The 22277-nt window shown below is 41.0% G+C and overlaps 1 protein-coding gene across 1 annotated transcript in view; it reads right to left on the bottom strand.

The window, feature by feature from the left end:
* Nucleotides 1-22277, bottom strand: part of CCDC114 (coiled-coil domain containing 114) — a 103965-nt gene that overhangs the window by 79917 nt on the left and 1771 nt on the right. The window contains exons 2-7 of the mRNA XM_018552963.1: nt 21253-21320; nt 16933-17032; nt 6737-6926; nt 5568-5690; nt 3256-3369; nt 2999-3066 (exon numbers count right to left, since the gene is read on the bottom strand). Of these exons, the coding sequence (XP_018408465.1) occupies nt 2999-3066; nt 3256-3369; nt 5568-5690; nt 6737-6926; nt 16933-17032; nt 21253-21319 (662 nt within the window). The 5' untranslated portion in view covers nt 21320. The remainder of the gene's footprint in view (nt 1-2998; nt 3067-3255; nt 3370-5567; nt 5691-6736; nt 6927-16932; nt 17033-21252; nt 21321-22277) is intronic.

Below are 22277 nucleotides of genomic sequence, written 5' to 3'. Positions count from 1 at the left end.
ACTGCCAATCACACTGTATGCCTGGTGGTCTCTTCATTCTTCTATACGTATTACTATCCTTCTTTGGATCCATTGTACCTTAGCATACTCTTCACTAATACAGCAACAGGCCTTAATAGCTCATTTAGCTCTCCACCAACATATCTTTATTTTGAAATCATGGAATTTTTGATGTGCTGATCAGTTTCAGATAATTACACATTGTGAGTTTCCCATTCAAACTAAAAGTATATATTTCAGAATATCACCAGATGCAGTCAAAGTATGGCAAAAACATAGCAAAAGCACTTGTACAATTACTGTACTGAAGATCAGTTTGCATATACCATATGTGTTTCAGAACACTGTCTCCTCCAGCACATGCATTGTTAACAACAATGCCCAAGAAAATGCAATATGCAGTTAGCAGCCAATCAGATAGATTTCTTGGTATTGATTAATTAAACTGGTGAGTATTAAAATCGAATCCCTTGTGCTTCACTGACCTCTGCACACTTTAAATACAAATTCTTGGTTTTGCACATTATGTTGCACCATTGGGTTTACAATAATTTTCTTCAGCTTGGAACTGCACAAACTCCTGTGCACTGTCCAAAGGTGTCCTCCAGAGAATATGTAGATCTTTCTGAATGACAATTTATTAGTGCTGAATGCACATTAGCCCTGTGGCATTTGAGATCTATTTTGTCTTCAAAGCTGGATCAATGATTATTGACACTTGTGACCACCAGAGATGTCTCTCTCAAAGCCACAGACATTTCCAATAAGTATGGGCCTTCAGGATGCCTAATCTGTATTCGGCAGGGACTACCTCAATGCAACCATCTTAAAAAGCCATTAGAATGGCCACTATTTTTGTGTCCTAAGCCAATCAGTTATATTTTGGGTAGAGCGTGTGCCTAACTTGATCTATCAATAAATACTTAATCAACTGCAGCTTTTAAATGATACCCATCAAAAGAATAAAATGGAGGCTGACACAGCTGATCTTTTCTAATGAAAATACCAGTTGCCTCGATGTCATGCTGGTCCTCATACCCAAGGAGAAGTATGCAACTTATAATTTTTTCTCTGACAGCCCTCATCTGTTTACTCATCCCAGGTGAGTCATTTAGAATGTACTTAGAGGATCAGTATAAGTGCCTGGTGACTAGCATTTTCAGAAAGAGATCAGCAGTGGCAGCACCTGTAGTTTTCTCTTGGTAGGTTTACTTTAACATAAAAAAGGTCACTCATTTGAGGTCACTTTTTAAATTAGATAGCTCTTTTATGTACTTGAAAAAAAATTACAAAATGATTGGTTGTTATTGACAGTTTTCCGTCACCCACCATAATTTAAGGCCCAATGTTAGGTAAAAATCATGAGACAATTGTGCTGATTTACGAAAGAAGTTGAGAATTCCCACACAGTAAATTATGTGAATATTTACTTTAATTATGTAATGATTGTGTTTTATTGTGTAAAGAGTATCAACTTCTTTGGTAAATCAGCCTCAGTCCCTCATCAATGGGACCCTGAGACAGACACTCATCATTGGGACCCTGATACAGTCACTTATCATTGGGACCTTGAGACAGTCGCTCATAATTGGGGCCCTGAGACAGTCACCCATCATTGGCATCCTGAGACAGTTACTTATCATTGGGACCCTGAAACAGATCCTGAGGCATACTCACCTAAATGGAGTGCTAGACCCATAGCACTGTCTGGGCAGGCTTTTAATGTCAAATTAATTCAAATTAATGCAAACTGCAGAACTGTTCAGCACCGATGCTGCTATCTTTTTTTTTACTTCTACTGCTCCCACATACAGCTCCCTCCAAGCAGTGATATTGTCCGATGTGACTCTGAAAGCACCTACACTCAGAACTATTCATTTTACAAGTAACAGTGTCAAGACACCAGCAAGTATATTGCAGAACACAAACAACTTCATGAAGAAGATCACATCTAGGCCCCCTTCATTAAGGTAAAGACTTTCAACAAGGCATCTTCTTTACACCGTGCTGTACAAAACCAGTTGGGGTTTCCAAGCAATAAAGACTTAAGTATATCCAAAGCCAATTTGTTTTTTTTTACTTTTGATAGAATGGAGAAGCATTTAAATTATTGTCAGGTTTTTATTGGGGTCTGTGTTGCCACTGGGGAGATTTGTCACGGTCTGGGAAGTGGGGCACAAGGGAAAGTAGGCTCTGGGGCTTACGGAGCGAGTTAGGACTAGCGAGCTAAAGTGATGACTGGGATACAGGTCACAGGGAACCCAGGGACTGAGGTGACTGTGCATTACTGGGGATTTGCTAGAGGCGCAGGATCTAAGGAGGGCCGGGTCTTCACCATAGCCCCATAAGGTAGGGATGTTACGATGCCAGACACCTCCCAGGTTGCGGCCCTCTAGCACACCTGTAAAGACACAGACAGGTTCAGAGTGGATTGGCAGGAAGCTGAGCACCTCGGACAGGAGGTAAAACCTGGTGACGGATCAATGCACAGGGAAGAGTGACAAGATTTAACCTTTCCATTTAGCTGGAAGCCATCGTCGTAAGAACAGAAAATGATAGAAAGTCCAAAAGTTTACAGTTGCTATAGAAACCATCCAAAGGAGACAATTGCCTAATAGGTGATACTTTTGAAGAAATGTCCACTTCCTGTTTTTTCTCAGGGACAGGAAGTAAATAGAAATCTCTCCAATGTGGAAAACACAGAGAAAAACATGACACTACATTCACTATCCTACCAAAAACAAACAAAAAAAAATGTTTGATCTTTAGACAAACTTACATTTTCATCTTAACGCATTAGGACATTAAATAATGTGTCTCTGATTGTTATTTTGGGTAATTGCTGCTTATACACTGCACTGACATTACCCAAGACAGGAGAAGAAGTTCAGACACTCCCCTATATAAGACGTTATCCTTTAATTAGTTTTTGTCATCCTGACCTGTATGGCCTAAGCCTAAATATAACAAATGTAATTTTCTTATTGTTAAAGCAAACCTGGCATCATAGGCAGCAGATGACTCATCAATCACTGTGGCGATTTCCTTTCTCGTTTGTAACAATTCCTAAAAAAAAAAATATATATATATATATATATTACTAGGAAATATAAAATTGTTATATAATGCTGTTTTAATCTACTTTCTAATGTCTTTCCTTATGCTGTCAATAAATCATGAGAGACTAGGTCTCCAATGCTAGAAAATAGTTTTTTTGTACGGAGTAAAGGTTCTAATTGTTATCCTATTTCTCACCTTTTCAAGCTTTTTGTAGAGTTGATCAAAGCGAGAGCGCTCAATTCTCAGGATGTCAATCTCTTCCCTCATCTTGGCATTTTTTGTCAGCTGCAGATTGAATTTGGTCAGAACCTAATAATCACATAAGGAATGGAGAATAATGTTAGCAGATTTGGCATGCACGGCCAACGTAATTATAGCACAAAAGTCCCGGCAGACACTGCAATAGTTGAGCACATTATGGAACACTGCAGTGTTATAAAAATAAATAAATACCATTGTAACCTACCAAAAACTGAACTGTGGAATGAGAATAGATTTCCAAGTAAGTACTTATTAGCAGTTGTTGGTGGAGGCCTATGAGTGTCTACTGCAGTCTTCTGAGCCTAATAAGTAGGCCAATAGTCAAACTATTGTAGCACCCCCCTGAAGACCTGTGGTGGACCCCCAAAGGCAGGGGGAGCTGACATTTAACTTTCAGGTATGGATCTTTAGCTGGGCTGTGGGATATGAACAGCAAATTGGGAGCCAGTCACTTTAAGGACTTTTTAGATGCTTTATTGTAGAACAGCCAAACTAGGAAAGAGGGTATAGGGCTAAAATAGATTATATTCATAGCAAAAACAGACTCCAGACTCACCAATCACTTCAAGCTTCCATAGTGTAGAAATACTTTAGTAGAACAGAGGATGACACTGGATGAACATGAGATCTTCCCTGGGAGAGACACAAAATTTGTTCCTGAGGTCCATGCCATCCTGGCCTTCCTGGCACCTGCAGCAGTCATAGACTCATCTGGTTCTCCCCAGATAGTTCCAGACCCCACCTGGGTACACATCTGGCCTCCTGCAGGCTTGAGGCCAGGTCAGCTTCCCAATCTTGCACCTCCCGCCCCCAGGCTAAGCCCGGGGGGCGGACTGCCCCAGAGAAAATGGGAATCCCTGAGTATTTATGCACTTCTCCAGCATGCACCACTGGCCATGAAACCACTAGTGATTGGTTGGTGAGGCACAGACATTCCCAGTGTTCGCCTATTGGCTGCCCCACTCTGTGGCAGGGTCACACCCCACTTACAGGTAGGTGTAATCAATAGCAGAACACCTAGAATTAACCAAGTGATACCAGACTACAAATTAGCCAGACTGATTACAGTGCTAGCATCACTAAATTTAGGAAGCCACTCCACAGGGTGGAAGGTCCTACACTATCATGCTGAGATCACTGGTATAGGATATCAAGCATCAGGTGTTTACTTCCACTTTAGTCTGGCTATATACCCACAGATGAAACCAGTTGATTCTTTCAAGCCTTAACATTAAAGCATATCTAAACCCAAACATAAACAAATTATATATTGCAGCTTACAATCCTTAAATGTGGTTTGCAACACATAACATGACCAGCTATCAGGTATTATTCCAATGTACTGTATCTCCCGTAAATCACTAATAGTTATGTATCTTGCAACATACAGTAATATTAAGAATCATTTGGTTTCAAATAACAGGCATATGCATGGTACTAATTATCTCCTAATTATCTCCTTTTAGCTGTGATCAAATCTGTGTTCAATAGAAAATAATTGTCTTTTAAATAATTTAAAACCAAGTCAAACACATGGCATGATCCAGTCCTGAGGACATATTCATACTGTCAGTTTGGTCTTACAGCACTGTATGTATTCTTTTTTCAACACAAATGACAATATAGTGGAGTTATATATGATGAAAAGGGTACTAAAATGTACAGAGAAATCTACAAAACAACTGACACCCTTTAAAGATATTGTTCACCTTAAAAAAGAAAAAAGAAATAATAAATGCACGCATATTCATATAAGAAAAAAATGTGCAATCATTATTTTTTTACATTGGAGCAAACAAAGCATTGCAACCGTGATCAGTGGATGGTAGGTGCAATGCTCTGGCTCCTGCAGATTCTCCCTCCTGTCCCTGTCTATACCGAGGTACGGACATTGTTTGTTTGATCAGAGTTACAATTTAAGTTTTAAAATGACACCTGTTTTGCCGGCTATGCTACAATTTTAGGTAATGCAGTTTATCAGTTCAATAAACAACTGATATCATGAGTATAACATAGGGCACAGAGTGCCCTATGTTACAATAATGATGTCAGGGAAACTAGAAAATTTAATATGCTGCTAAGCATTTACTATTCACCAAACACAATGGCTGCCCACATTGCACAAGGAGAGTTAAAAAAAAAAAGTTCTTCTATATAGATTGGTGTCATATGCAGCCTTAAACATCAATCAATGTTATTTACATAGCCTTGGTACAAGGACACTGTGTATGTACTGTAGTGCTCACCCGGTCCAGTCGGTTTTCCTTAACCTTGACATTCTTCTGTGCCTGGGCATTTTGTGTGGCAGACCCTGAAGAGCTTCTCTCTTGTTTTCTCTGATCTGAAAGTTTTCTCTCCCAGGAGTTTATCTATGAAACAGTGTTTTGCATTTTAAGGGAATCTACAGTCACAACTTCAAAAAATGCATTTAAATATTTTTTTTTGTCAGGTAAATATTAAATCATAAATAATACCATTTTGGGGCTGATTGAGAAATCTTCTGCCCAGCATATACCTGGGCGAATGTCATTCCTATGGCACTACTGTAACTAGACGGTGCTCTATCCACTGGCAGTAATGTCATGTAAATGGCATTGGCCCAACTATAAGTTGGGTAGAAGAGATATAAATCAGCCCCTAAGTATGTCTAGTTAGGGCTCATTCACCCTATGTGTGGTGACTTGTGTTTCTCTACACAAGAACAATGCAGGTCAGTAGCATAGGATACAGAAAACAATTGTTTTCTTTGTGCCCTGCTCACACTTCAATGCAAACTCCATCCTGGTATGTGTAATGTAGCCATCCCTGGAGGCAGCGGGTGACTGCGTACATCATTCTCACAGGGTAACGTTCCATTCACACCAGATGTGTTAAGGCTGTGTTGGACATTTTCTCCTGAGCAGCCCCAATGAAAGAGAGGGCAATTTGCCTTGTCACAGTTAGACACCATTCACACGACCGCATTCTAGTAGAACACGGTATTGTGCGCTGGAAAAAAAAGCCTGCAGTACTTTTTTTTTAGTGCAGCGGGATGTAATGTAGTACATTTCAATAAAGTTCTAATAAACAAAGTACACGGTGCAATGTGCCAGGCTTGGCACATCGGCACTGTGCCAGGCACTGCACATCAGCTGCTGTATGATTTAGCACAGTGGCTGTATATGGGCTAGAAATGTAAAAATATTCAAATGAAAGTCAGTTTGTGTTAAAACTTTTTTTTTTATTGTCTAAAAGGAAGTGGAGAAGAAGCCGATGAGACGATGTTACTTGTATGGGTGAAGGTCCCCTTTAAATTTCCTTACAATGCAACATACACAAACATAGTTGCTTCCACAAGCAGCTCTTCACACAAATGTTTTTTTTGGTGACAGATGACCTGAGCATTTGGTCTTACATTTTTTCTCACATAATTTACCTTTCGATCTAAATCACCAATGATTTTCCTCTCAGTTGTTATCTGGTCATCCAGCTCGTCATTTTGTTCCAACAAGGTGTGAAGTTTTTCCTGGCTGTCCTGATCACGGTACTGATTGCTACGACTTTCTGCAATGTTTAGGGTCTTCAGCAGCTCCTCTCGCCTTTTCTCCAGTGCACAAATCTCTGCCCTGATCAAAGACGACAGAGTTGAGCATATACACAAATGGTGGAGTGTTTATAGAATTAAAACTCTTCTAAATTACAATAACTACATCTGTGCGGCCTTTCCATGAAAACCATCCTTTCCTTTAGACATACAGAGGGGAATTTATCAAAACTGGAGTAGACAAAATCTGGAGCAGTTGCCCTGGGCAACCAATCAGCTTCTCTTTTCAGTTTGTTCAGTTAAGATTTGAGAATGAAAGAGAGAAGCTGATTGGTTGCCATGCTCAGCTGCTCCAGATATTGTCTGCTCCAGTTTTGAAAAATTCCCCTCACAGTATATAGGGACCATTATGTCTCACTAACAAGCATGGAATGACAATAAGGCAACTCTTGTATTAACTAGACAGGCTAGGCTAATTTACAGGACTAATAGGTTGGTAAGCTTCCATCAGTCTGGATCGGTTTTAAAAAATGCGGGACAACACTTTAATTCCTCCGCCAACACAAACCTACAACAACAAAAAAATTGTTGTTTTGGAAGAACATTCAGAAAGTCCTTGCAAAGCCTGGAGTTTAGATTGCCAACAGCTATGCAATCTTCTCAAGTAATGAGTTAGATCTGAGCATTTGCTGCGACCATTGCCATTGTAAACATTTATATGTTTTGGAGTACATGACTATGGCGGTTATAAGCACTCTGGGATCACACCAAAGCTCACTGTAAAATATGCATTTGCAGTAACAATATCTAACTTTTATTATTCTAAATATTACTGTTAGTCTTATTGGTGGTAATAAAAATGTAGCACCTAGTATTTTTTTTAAAGTGAATGACTACAATGTAATTCCCTTCCAGTCATTCTAACTGGTTGTATACGAGTGGAGGTCCATAACTTTTCTCAGCAAGGGCTTTTCTTGACATGGTTTTCAAAAACATTTCAGTAAATTAGCTAAGGAGCTACAACAAATCTTCTCTCAGTACCAACATCAATTGCTTGCTTAGTACATAAAATTTAATAGCATCTTCCTGCAGCTCATACTGTCACTCTTCAAAGTGCTGGCAGCAGGAGAGGAGTGAATTTGATGTGCCACTTAATTGGTGCTAGTGTTGTCTTTAATTTAAAAGTTCACATATTCTGCTGTGCAGACAATGTTTGTATGGAATGGTAATGCACAGACTCTTCCAGATCACAGCTGTATTTTGAGGCTAGAGGAAGAGAAATGTAGCCGTATATGCTCCTTTGATGTCAAAGGGTTCAAGTACAGGCTTTTCTTTTGTAAAAAAAAACAATCAATATGTCATAGTTTGAAAATAAAACAAAAATATTTTATTTTAGTTCGGACCTTAATAAGCAAAGACCACTAAGATTCACTTTAACTTTAGGTAAATAGTCACTTACGGGAACAAAAAAAAAACCTGCAACTGCAAATGAATGTCTGAAATTGTCAGAAATTTTGTTAGACGCATACAAAATTCCCCATAAGGCTCTGTTCACACCTAGGTGTTTTGTTGTTCAAAGCTAAATGCGACAAAAAACTGAAGACAAGAAATCCTATTCATTTCCATGGCCCCTGTTTACACCTGAGGGTTTTTTTCGCAAGAAGTTTCCCATTGATGTCTATGGGACCAAAAAGCTCTGTAATCTGCCAAAAAGTAGCTCATCGCTTTTTCCAGCTACAGGCATTTTCCTGCTTGCGATACAATGCTCAGGTGTGAACAGAGGCAGTAGAAATGAATGGGATTCCCTGTCTTGAACGGTTTGTCGCACTTACGTTTGAGCAACACAATGCCTAGGTGTGAATGGGGACTAAAGTTAATCTAATCTATAATAGTAAAGTACCACAGCTTTTACCCTCATTAGGAATCTGTTAGAAAAAAATCTCTAGCCAAAACTTTTTTTCTGTTTTAGATATAGTAGGGAATGATTGGAACCCCTGTCAGGTTTCTTTTTCCTCTCTGTGGCCCTGATAAATGGAAGACATTTCTCCAAAATTAAGGGAAATCCGCTTTTGAAACAATAGACACAAGAACAGGTGTCCCCACTGAAAGATTGGCCTTCACTTTCTGTTCTGGGGACAACTACATAATTTCAAATTACTCATAATTTTATGTCCTAGGAACAGATGGTCACCAGGACAAACAAAGAAGTGAATCCCACCAGCGAGGACCGAGGCAAAGCATCTAAGGCTCCCCGCCTTTATCCAAAACTTAAAAAATAGGATTTTTATACTCGCCTTAAAATCCTTTTCTCTGAGTTCATTGAAGGACACAGTGGAGATCTTAAATCTCTTACCAATGGGTATATCGTGCCACCTTCAGGAGTAGGACACTAGGCACAAAACAAAAACTCAGCCTAGGGGCGGCCCCTGGTGGTGGCCAAACCCCCTAGCAGCTAGAGCCAGCTCAGTTAGTCACCAAGCAGTACAAGGCAGTACATAGAACTACCCATGACAATCAGAGGGGTGGGCACTGTGTCCTTCAATGAACACAGAGAAAAGGATTTTACGGTGAGTACAAAAATCCTATTTTCTCTTTCATTCATAGAAGGACAAAGCGGAGATCTTGAATCTCTTACTAATGGGACGTCCCAAAGCAGTGTCTACCGAGGGGTGGGGATAAGACTAAACTACTCCACACAACCAGCGATGCACGCTCGCCACCCAAACGATCCTGTACCGATAGACAGATGATCCTGTACCGATAGACAGCAAGATTTTTCCTCTGGAAAACCAACAGCGTCAAAAAGCCTTACAAAGTAAAAAGAAGGAGGACGACTAACAGATAGAAGTCCCCAGAAAAAAACAGCTGAAAACATTCCCCATGTGCTTGAGATACCAAGCACACCTGAACCAACCCTGAGGGATAGAGGGAAAAAAATCCCAGTGAAGTCCATACGGACCTGTCAGTAAGACTACTGACAACACGTCCCGGAGTCCCCAGCGAAAGAGCTATGTTATCCCCCAAAGAATACTCCAAAGGAGAGAGGCAAAGACATCCTAGGGAAGTCCATACAAACCCACCAGGGCAAGAAACCTCAAGGTCTAAAAGACCAAAAGCGGAAGATACCACCATACAGAGATATCTAGAATCAGTTCCCCCAGAAAAATAGAAAACACAACCCTGCACCCCAAACAGACCTGAAAAGAATCAGGCAGGCTACAATCGGAACAATAGCAGACCCATATGCAAAGGCCAAATCCAAGGGCAGGACTGAAAGATCAAAGGAAGCCCCAAAAATCTCCCTCGCCCAAATGAAGGCATCAACAGTCTAAATTGCAAAGGATGTCGGCAGCCTCTACTTGACCCGAAGAAGGGGAAGTCCCTATGTGAGGATCTGACCTCACCCAGGCTGAGGGTAAAACCGGTGATCCAAGGATTGCAAACGGAACACCAAGAAAGAAACCACAGGGAATCTCCCTGGCTCCCGAAATGGACAACCCCCCCAACCCCACACCCGGCAGATTACCAAGCTACCACCATGAGTAGTTCCCACAGGAGACTCAAAAGACACCCGCAGAGAGTGTCCTCACACAACGCAGGCAAGACTGCAGACACATCCCACTATGTGCAATGAGCAGGCGGCAGCCTGCACCAGCAAAGGGTCCCCACTGACAGCCTTAATCCGGACAGGTAAAAACCTGGTAGACAAAACATGTCAGGCAAAAAACAAAGTAGCCCCCAGGTCCCGCTATGCCTCATAACCGAAAAAGAACAACACAGGTCCTTCTGCGCAGGCGGAACAAGACCAAAAAAATGCATGGCACCCCCAGATACACAACAGGGACAGTCCATAGTAACCATTCGTAACCCACAGGAGTAGGAGGCTGCCAACGAGGGAAAAGCTCATATCCCCAGGAAAAGGGAATGCATAGGTCGGTGTACCAAAACAACTCGTATCAACAGCCCAAAAGGAGGTGAATCCAGGAAAACACACCGGAAGAAGTTACAAGGCAACCCCCAGTGCAAAGAGAATACCTGTGTGTAATAGTTAAAACAGGCGAGGAGAGTGAGCACATTAGCAGGGTCCAATCCTTCAGGTGTCCCGGAAGAAAGGTGAAACACCCATACACCAGACCAGGTCCCATAAAACAAGATCGGTAAACAGGCATGCCGCAGACAGAACAGGCAATAACCAGCAATAATCCCACAAATAATCCCACAAAGGGAGAAAACTGTCAGATGTGTCACAGGTCCTGCAAGACTGTTGTCCATGACAAAAAAATAAACTACCCCACATAGACAACAAGAAGGGGGCCCAAGGGCACACCCAGATCGCAGGTAAGCACCCAGGTAATGCCTGCTGCAAAAAGCATGCAAGTAAAAGAAAAATAATACATCAATGTACTGAGAAGAACAGGCACCGCAATACACACTGCCCTGACAGTAGGGGCTCCACTGTCCCATAGGTTAGTAACTAGACCCTATGCAAGGCAAGCTGTCAGCACATGGGGGCTGGGTCCAAAGGCTCAGCACTGAGACTGGAAGCCCCTAAAACCCCCTTGGTCCCCCGCTTCTGGATGCTGCATCGCTCGGGAAGCCATGGTGATACCTGCCACCAGCGCATACAGGACAAGTGCGTACCATGTCTGTGAGACCCACACACACATATATTGCAGCCCTCTAGGATAACTGCTACATACAGGGCATAACATTGGCGGGGAAGTGCAACTGTCCGCAGCCAAGTAGGGACCCCCACAATAGTTGGTGAGTCACCAGGGGGGAGGGGGAAACTGGAGAAGGGAAGACAAGGTACCAACAGACCACTCACAACGACCACCCTGACAAAAAAGGGGGGGAAAGAAGGGCTGCCATACTTACCGATCGCTGGAGGGTACTGCTTCCGAAGACAGATTGTCTCACCACCGGAATGGGGACGCCGTCAGCCTGGGGGACACTGTGGCAAATCAACTAGGTCACTCAGTCATATGCCCCGAGAACCAGGATAGGGCTATCGCCGCCAACCCCACACGTAGCTAAGGATCTGCGTGCGCTTGATGGCTACTCTGGGGGGGAATACAAGGATCTATATTATCCAGCGTGTCGCTCAGCTCAGCTATTGAATGAAGGTCCTAAAGACTGGAGAAAAAATAAAAATACCCTACAAAAAGTAAGGAACAAGATTCCCAGCAGGGAGCTTAGGTCCTAACTTCTTGACACTAGACAGAAAACTGAGCTGGCTCTAGCTGCTAGGGGGTTTAGCTACCTTCAGGGGCCGCCCCTAGGCTGAGTTTTTGTTTGTGCCTAGTGTCCTACTCCTGAAGGTAGCGCTATATACCCATTAGTAAGAGATTCAAGATCTCCACTGTGTCCTTCAATGAACAAAAGAGAAAGAAAAATGTTTGGATATAGATGTACTTTAAAGAATAAATACATTTTCATATAGTGTACGCTTATTCTTTTTTTTCCCCTATGCTACCAAACAGATCCCACCCTCCCCCTTCACAGATACATACTTACTGACATCCAAGACCCACATTCCCCTGTGCTTGTTGACATCCTCCTTCACATGTCTTTTCTCTCTCCTGGCCATGCCTGTGCAGTAGAAGCCAGTAGCAATCAATGGGTCTACTGTAGGGGCCCAGTCAAGGGAGAGATTACATATGGCATGAATACGCTAATGTATACCACCCCCGGAGGCCACGGCATCAGATCGAGGGGAAGGAGGGCGTAATCTGTTAGGTCAGGGATGGGGGGCAAAAAGGATAAGTGCACTTTGTTTTAAACCCCAATGTGGAAGGTACACCTAAGATATGGTGTGGATCCGTATAAAGGAAATGGAAAAGTGTGGATGTGGAAGAATTGTCATCAACTTGATAATTGGCACTCATTAGCTCATCTGTTTGTGAAGTAATGCACCCCTTTCTGGGGGGGGGGGGGGGTGTAAAATATAATAATTACAAACTATAAATAAATATATATGAGATTTTTAAATGCTACCAAATGAACACAGAATACAAAATGTATTCCAAGTGTATCAACATACTTGGGAAGTGTATAAAATATACAAGGATATAATTTTGACATAAATAAGATTAATGAAAATATAAACAGTTCTATGTAAAGGACAGAAATATGTGCCATATAAGCATCAATTTAAACAATAGGAATATCCCATGAAAAATACGACAGTATATTAGTCTTCCCATTTTCATGTAGGGCAAAGATTTTTTAAGGCAAAATTGCACTGAGGCATTCTTTATATTATACATGAATAAATCACAAAAGAAGTACTGTAAGAAGGAATGTATGTGACACAAGTTCACACCACTTGATGAGTGCTTGAGCAAAGTGTTAATCTTCAGCAGAAACTCCCACCTTGCACAAAATGACCCGTTTTTAGTCATGAGCTCAGAAATGCGAACTACCTGGATTAAATCTCACCAGTGTTGGCAACCTAATTTGGAAGGCTTGTATAAAAACAAGTGATTTATTTCTTCTTGAGATAGTTGCTCATCGTGTTTGGCTCTGCCCAGTGCCAAGTTTTGTATCTAAACGACGGGACAGCTGCACCACGTAAGCATTATACAGGAGATGAAAAATACGCTGGGGAAAATAATTCAAACATGAACTCAGGACTTGATGTACTGTTCTAAAATGAAGTTACAAATACAGACAATTACCTACAATTAGGACCAGCTAATGAGCAGTCTAGTACAAACCTCTCTGTATCTTGTAATATAGAAAAGGTATATGCTGTGGGAGCCCGCTGATGGGTGAAAAGGCTGAGCTGCTGGTTTGTGTTGGGCCACCCTACTAGTCAGGAGCTGACCTGAGTTTAGTTAGTTGATCAGTTAAGCAAATGTTTTGTTTGTTTTATGCCATGGATTTTCTCTACAATGCCCTCCTGCATTCTACTGTGTTTGCTTGCTGCCTTGATGAATAAAAGTGCAGGACAAGCTGCTTGGACTGTTCTTGGATGTCCCTGTCTTGTGCATGGTTTACCACTGCCAATACCAGTTGAAGTTGTCCCTGTTACAATATACAGTATATTTATTTCAACAAGTTAGGTAAGCAGCACTCCACACTATAGACCGACGCAATATATATTTATATATTTGCCCATACAAAATCAACTTTTTAAAAATTCATGATGGGTTATGTTATGTTATTCATCAAAATGAATCTTAGGGGCTCATTCACACCAGCTCCGTTGGGCTGTCTTGGGTAGTGTTTCTCTCCCCTTCCACCCCCTTGCCCATTCACAAGGCTGCTAGTATGCAAAGTGTTCTGTGAACGGAGGAGGGAGATTCTGTCATTCATCCTCCCATCCTCCATTGACAGAACACCTTACATTCTCTCAAATCAATACTAGGAGTTTTTTGAATGAGCATGAGGGGGGGAGAAAGGGTGGAAGGGGAGAGGGAGAGCGCAACAGACGAGGCAGTTAACCCATGCAGTGCCAGAAATTCACCACTGTTAGCAGGATACGACATCAATGAAGGGAATTTTTTTACATTAAGCAGCAGTTAACAAGTCATAGGATACACTTCATTAGAGGTAAACTAAAGGACTGTTGCTGTATCCCCCCAAAAAGTTTAACCTAAATTTCTAATTTAATAAAAAAAATTTTTTTAAATAACTGCACTATAAAATGTGCACTTGTCTTTTTGGTCCCTTTAGCTAACCTAATCAATCCCACCCTCCCATGCTCACATAAATTCTGAGTTCTCATGGGTCCAGCCCCTGTTGTTTGTTTAAATTCTACAGCAAAAGTCTCCCTCTCTTGGCCACGCCTGCACAGTACATCCCCATTCACTACTATGGGGCTCGTCTAGCTCCATCTCCCAGATGGGATATGGTCTCATAGATTTCGACTGATATATGCTTCACAGTCATGACCAGGAGGGGGAGACTCTCCTGACTTCTATAGGGTTCATCTACCTCTCTATGATGGCCCTATAGAAGTCCTGATGTAGTTTGCAGTCGTGGCCAGGAGCGGGAGACTTTCATGGTGAAAGTAAACAAATAATGAAAGTTGAACCCATTGGAACACGGTAAGTATGCATCTGAGCAGGGGGAGAGAGGGATTGATTAAGTCAGCTTGAAGGGGCCAAAATGACAAGTGCACTTTGTTTTAAAATACACCCATCCTTTAAGTTTTCAGCTTTTGGTTAAAGGAGTTCTAAAGTCCCAGCATATACTTGCTTAGTATAACATCAGCTTTGTAATAGGGATTTATACTAGAGTTGTTTTTGATCCTGCAAATCAAAGGTTACTTAATACATAAAAGGGATTTTTTTTCAAGTGCTGCCTTTTCTCTGCCCATCACGTTCATAAACTTCCTGGATTCCCAGTATGCTTAACATCTCTTTCCCTGCTGCCTGATGTGATGCAACCTCAATTTCTCAGGACTACATATGCCATCATGCATTGCTTCCAGCATGCAATAATAATGTTACATTGTTCTGATGCTGAATCGTAGTTTAGAAGGCCAGCTCTGTGAGAGTTGTGACAAAAGGAATTGTGTATTTATAGGCCTGAGTGAAATTGTGTCATTGTGCATTGAGGAAGTACATCCTATGGGCATCTTCAATAAATAGGTTTACAAACATGTAGGTTGATATGGTTTTTAGGAGTGGAAATTCAATACAGAAATACATATGTGTTGTTAATTTTTGACCAAAGATACCCTTTGAATAAAAGAATGTGAATAGAATATACATACACGTGAAAAAATGCATATATAATAAAATATTTGCATTTACAAGCTTCAAGACAAAAAACAAACATGATTTGAAGTAAAAACAAAGACCCTTAGCTGCGGTCAGTGTACTAAAACTAGCACAGTAGAAAGCTGGCCATACACTGTACGAATGTTGGCCAGTTCTTGATGAGCCAGCAAAAATGTGTTCAGTGGGTGGAATGCATTGATCAGAAAATCGAAAGAGCCGGTTGGAACATTTTCTAGCGAACAATGACAGAAGCCAATCAGCACACCCGCTGCTGTCAGAACACAATGGCCCAGTGGGGGATTCGTCCATCCACACTGCTTAGCGTGGAAGGAAGAATCTGTTATACATTGCCTGGACAAAGAAAAAGTCACCACCTGGATTTCAGGCAGTGTTATGATCTGAGGTTACATCAATTGGTCAGGTCTAGGCTCAGTAACATTATATCCCCAAAAATTGAAGTCAGCTGCCTACCTAAATATACTGAATGACCAGGTTTTTCCATCAATTATTTTTTTCTTCCCTGATGTCACATTGGGCATATTCCAAGATGACAATGCCAGAATTAATCCGGCTCAAATTGTGAAACAGTTGTCCATGGAGCATGAGACATCATTTTCACACATAGATTGGCCACCAGTCCAGACCTTAACCCCATTGAGAATCTTTGGGATGTTCTGGATAAGACTTTACACAGTGGCCCAACTCTCCCATCATCATTACAAGAGTTTGGTAAAAAATGAACACAACTCTGGATATAAATAAATGTTGTGACATTGCATAAGCTTATCTAAACCTTGCCATGACTAAAGCGTGCCATAATGAAAGCTAAAGGTGGTCCAACAAAATATTACATTTTTTGGTCAGGCAGTGTATTTGTTTTTTCATTCAACTCGCATGTTGAATTAAAAAAATATAGATATTTCCCAGGGTGGGTATGGGCAGCTTTATTTTTGACCACTAGAGGGAGGAAGTGACAAATCCAGAATGTGCAGGCAGCTTTCTCACACAGCCTCTCCCTGAGCCAGGCTTCATAAATTCCCCCATGTGTGCTTTTGCTTTAATAATAAAGCAGTACATGCGTCACATAAGCTTGTCAGATTCCACTATGTGCTGTATTATATATGCACATACTTAGAGTTTTTTGCACAGCTTCTCTTTAAACAAGCCATACAGTATGACAGGAATGACAGGTGTCTTGCTTTGCCACATGTTTTCAGTAGGCATATCCCCGAATACCATGTTGCACTAATGACATGACATTACGAGAAAATTCCCTGAGGCTGCATTCTGCCTGTTAAAGAGAGATGTCAGTCTGCAGCAGATTAACCGAACAAATCTTGGTTAAGGAATACATACTGCTGTCTCCGCATTTGTTCATTTTTCCTAGTAGTGGTTCCTTGATACTGTTCCTTCTTCAGGCGAATAATGCGCTGTAGCCTGGCCAGCTCACCTTCCGCTAGAAGAAATAATATGAAAGGTAATCAAGTGGAGAAAATGGAGAATGGTATGTTGCATCCATCTGTTTGATGTGTGTCAATCAAAGAATAATTCTCTTTAAAAAATAATTTCAGTTGTTTTAATAGCTCTCAGGAACCACAATGGTGACATATTACTGGTGACGTTCTCAGTTTCATCTCTAACACGACCATTAGGAAACCAAACAAGGGAGTCTCAATGTTCCTGCTGTACTGTAAATGAACACTCTCTTGTAAGAGAAGCCTATTGATGTTACCAGGGGTAATGGGGGAAATGATCAAAACTGGGGCAGAAAGAATCTGGGGTAGTTGCCCATATCAGTTTCTGTCTTCTGTTTGTTCAGTTAAGCTTTGAAAATGAAAGACAGAATCTGGAGCAGTTGCCCATGGTGACCAATCAGCTTCTGTCTGCTGATTGTAACGATATGTGTCATAAGTGGTTGTCATCTTTTAAAATAACTTTCTTGTTTCACCTTTTTATCCTTTGCTACATCTCAGTGCTGCTGTTCTCCTGCAGTCTCTCTGCAGCCACTACCTGTATACAGGCACTCTAGCGATGGCTGCGTGGCATTTCCCAGGGCGGGTTTTCTGATGGTGATAACAATGGACTATGCCTGTGTAATGCATGTAGAAATGGCCAGTTGCAGTCTACATAGGAAGCCTGTGTGACAGGATGGCAAGGCAGGAGCACAATTGAGAGGCAGTGTTGTCACCCTATAACAGGAAGTACCTAAAAAGAACCATCATGGCAGGATCACTACATATCATTTTATGAAAGCTGCGTATTTAAAAATATTATAATTAACTGTATGGTAAATATAAAATAAATAACTAAAATATAATATAAGCTTACAATTGTTAACATCTGCATGTAATTTCAGTAGTTGTGTTAAGTCTTTAGTCAGCAGCTTTTAGTAAAGGAATTCTTGGTGATCCTGCCATGAAGGTCCTTGTTCCAGCCCTTCCTGTCATGAGGTGACAACTATCTACCAATTGTGCACATGCATTTTGTCACATGCTCCCCCAACTATAGACAGCCATGCATCCATGGTCAACCTTGGTGCATGTAGACAGGAAGTGGCCGAAAACAGCTGATGGAGAACAGCAGCACTGAAATACAAAAAAGAATGAGAACAGTGTTTTATGATACACAGTGCTTTAGTGAACTAAATGTTACCTAGTTAGGGTAATGAGATGCCATGAGTACAGCTCCTCCATAGGGATGAACAGAGCCATAAAATGCATATGCAATTGGAAGAGAATAGTCACACGACCATATAATCTGTTACTAATGTTTATTAGTCTATCAATTTGAGAGAATTATAAAATCTACTAAATCTACAAAATGTGTCAAGTGAAACATAGTTCCTTCCACCTGCATGTTTTGTACATGTGATTTTGATCGTATGTACGAACATTATTAAGACACACATGTTGTACATGTACATACTATATGAACATACTGTATGTCTACTGATTTTATGGTTCTTTTAAACCAATACACTAATAAATATTGATATATTCTAAACCATTTATATGGTCGTGTGACTATTTTGCTATCTTCAAAATCCTACGGTAATAGGATTACCGTAGGATTTGACGCTACAGTGTAATCCCAAGTGTGGCTCGGGTTTACCGCTTTTGGTACTGAAAATTAACCCCGAGCCACACTCGGGATTACCGCCAGGAAGGCTAATCAAAGGACAACTGTATTTAAACCATGCACCTACGTTAGTACTTGGGTTTACATATACTTATAACAAATTTGACAGGAAGGGGAGACGTGGATCGGTCGCTGTGTTAAGTTTGATTGTCCGAATAGAAGGCCAAGTATGCATTGCAGTGGTCAGCTATAGTCAGCAGAGCTCTGTACTGAGGTACAGAGTTTCAGTTAGCAGAGATAGAGAAGGACGGCTGGACTTCAAACTGCATTAAATCACCTCATACAGCGTCCAGCCATCCTCTCTCTGGTTAGATGCGGTACAGCTGTCCTTAATCCCCTCCATCCGTTCTTCCTGTTCTCTCCTAATTGATACTCCATACATCATCACACGGAGATCTGCCTGTATGAGAATGTGCAGGAGCCTGAGCTCTGCAGCCCTGATCGAGTGATCACTTTCCTGGCTTGAATGCAAAAATTAAAGAAAAGCATTTTTTTTCTATTATTAAATATGCATTTCTTTAATTTTTGCAAAAGGTGAACTTAGCCTTTAAGGCAAATTACACATACTGTCACAGGTGACACTGCTAGCTACAGAAAAAGTTAGCCATAATCTGTAGTTTCGCCCCTGCAAGTACAATCTGCTGGAAGTAAGTGCTTGGACGAATCACCTCCCATGCGTGTTCGCATTGCATATTATGGCACACTTATCTAGTGCCCCCCTACGGCACTGTGCCGTCTTCCTTATCGCTCCACTGCAGCTTTTATCTTTTCCCCATCTTCTTCTGGGTTCAGGAGTCTTCAGCCATCTTAATTGGCTAGGCTGACAAAACGCCTGCACATGTGCATGGAAGGTCATTCATCCCAGCACTTAATTCCAACAGATTGTACACTAAACTGCATATCAGCATAAGCAGCTGTTAGTGGAAAATTTATAAAGAACAAGAGGAAAGATTTTATGGGAGAAGAGATCTACAGAGTCTCTTCTACGATAAATATCTGTCTGATTTTTACATTGTACGTTTAGTTCTGCATTAACCCTTCCGTATATAATTGATTGCAGTTTCTGTAAATGTAGTCATGTAATATTCATTATAAGTGAATGCCGTTTGCACAGGAAATTCCTATGCATCTCGGCTTCAACCAGTGGCAGGCATGCCATGCAAATTACATTTGCCCAGCAGGAGGCCTACTTCACACTGAACGTTTTGTAGCGCTTTTTCTGCCCTAAAAAAACGTTTTAAGAAAAATGCCCCCTCTGAGCTTTTTGTCGCAATAAGCAAAATGCCTGTCCCTGGAAAAAGTACATGAGCTTTTTTGGGGGGCATATTACAGCTCGTTCTGGCCCCATAGACTCAATAGGTAATGCTTGAAAATGCGTGTTTGGTGCGTTTTTGCCCACGTTTGCTCATATACATCAATGAGCTTCAATCTGCTCATAAAAACTTGCGATTGGATTTATGCGAAAACGCACAAAAATGTGCAAAGCCAAGTGTAGAAACGCGCAAAATTGCTTTCGCCTAAGTGTGGCCGAAGGCTGGACAGAAGATTTATAAATCAAACTCCTATTTGTTTTCATTATAAATGTTTTTCTTGATATTGGTGTTGATGGCACCAACCTAGGTGACACCCCATCTGAACACTTTTTTATATCCTTACCTCCTATACCTTGCAGTGCAATGTCTTCTCTTACTTTTCTAAGATGTTTATGTGTGGGAGTCCTTTACTTTCTACCCAAATGGCTTACCATTCCCAGCTCTGCTGATTTTAGAAGCGTATCATATAAGTTGTTCTGTGAACTCAAACATCTATTTTTTCTACTTGAAATATAGTGTGCAATCACCGGCAACTGTTGAAGCATCCAGTACAAAATGTCATTTCACTCTCCTCTACAAAGCTCTTCCCGTGTTTATTTGGGTTAAAGGTTCATTTGTGCCACAATAATAAAAGAGTGAGATGTTTGCAATGAACCATTATTTGAAATTGCAAGCTGGCTTTCTTGGACTATCTGTGGGTACTTTTCATTTATTTTAACAGGCAAGTGCAGTCGCTAACCTGGCCAAGCGCCAAGTTTACTAATGGAAAGCCCATTCTGTGGTTTGTTTATAATGACAATTTTTTGCTCCAAAATTCTTTTAGGTAATGAATAAGTGATGAAAGTTAACAAAAAAAATTACAAATATAACTCCAGCAATTTTTTTGTTTGTTTCTGCTTTAGTGTAGGGGTTGAGTTACATTTCTATGAGGTTTTCATTTCTGCCATTGACCCCACTGAGAAGATTGTTCCTCATTTGCTGTCCGAGTGACGCCCATAGTGGAAATTGGTAGTGAGGTGGTCCCCGGGACAGGAACACGGGACACAGACAACAGTAAAAACATTGTCAAGTTCTAACCTTTGCTTGCTGTACTAAAAATGTGTTTTCCTGACATCCATCATCATCAGCTGTTAGTGTGGAGATAGGTCATAAGAGGAAAATTATGGGGGGAAAAATGTATATATATATATATGTGTGTGTGTGTGTTTCTTTTTAAAAAACATACCCGTTCCTTCCATGTCCACATCACTGCTATCAGAGCGAATGCTGGCAGCTGATCTTCTCAAAGGCATTCTTCAATCACATTTAAGAAAGAAAAGAAACAATTAATATGGATGGTAATTGTAAATGTAATATTAATTCATTTTTCCTTATGTCCTATAGTGCATGTAGCAGTATTGTGCAGCATGTTTAAATACGCTGCAGCACATCACAACAGGCTGTAGAATAATAATAAAATGTTAAGTTAAGAAAATTAAATTTAAAAAAGCGTTGCAATGCATGTTAACAGTACAATGCAATGTTCTTTACAACACACACCTCTGTGTTTGTGTCTGTGTTATGCATCAAAGCACTTATGCTATTGTGTGAATGGGCCCTTTAGGTATAATGTAAGATCTGCGTTTCATTCATTAATTCCATACATATAAATGTACCTCTACTGAAACTATGTGATCATTTATTATGGCAGTGCAAAGTTGAATGGCTGAATGTTGTACACTAATCCACAGCAAGGTTTATAGGAATCCTAAAACTGGGTGAAATGAGAGGGCATTTCTGAACTCTTTCTGAAACTGCTAGTTGCCTGGTCTGGCTGGCTGACCCTCTAACTTCAATACTTTGAGTTTATGACCCTGAACAAGCATGCAGCAAGTGATGACCCTGAACAAGCATGCTGCAAGTGATGACCCTGAACAAGCATGCATCAAGTGATGATTGTTCTGGGTCCTAAAAAGTGAGTCCTAAATCAAGGCTGATAAATTAGCACCACAGCCAGGAAACTTTCATTTTCAGACAAAGGTCAGTAATGGCACAGGAGCGCTGGAGTTGCTCGACAATCCACAGACAGTGCCGACAGTGCCGCACCTAGGAAATAATAGAGATCGTGTGAGGACTCTCATGATAGGAAGTTGTGCATTGGACATACTGTAAATATGTCACATAATCACATGACAAGGGGCAATGTATCTCTAAAGATGCCCAGAGCAACTGAGCAGGAACTCTTACTGGTAAGTATGATAAGATGTGTAT

Source organism: Nanorana parkeri, unplaced genomic scaffold (assembly GCF_000935625.1).
Source record: "Nanorana parkeri isolate BGI_ZX_2015 unplaced genomic scaffold, ASM93562v1 scaffold103, whole genome shotgun sequence".
Lineage (NCBI taxonomy): Eukaryota > Metazoa > Chordata > Amphibia > Anura > Dicroglossidae > Nanorana > Nanorana parkeri.
The sequence above is the reverse complement of the archived record's forward strand: the minus strand, read 5'-3'. Positions and strand labels throughout refer to the sequence as shown.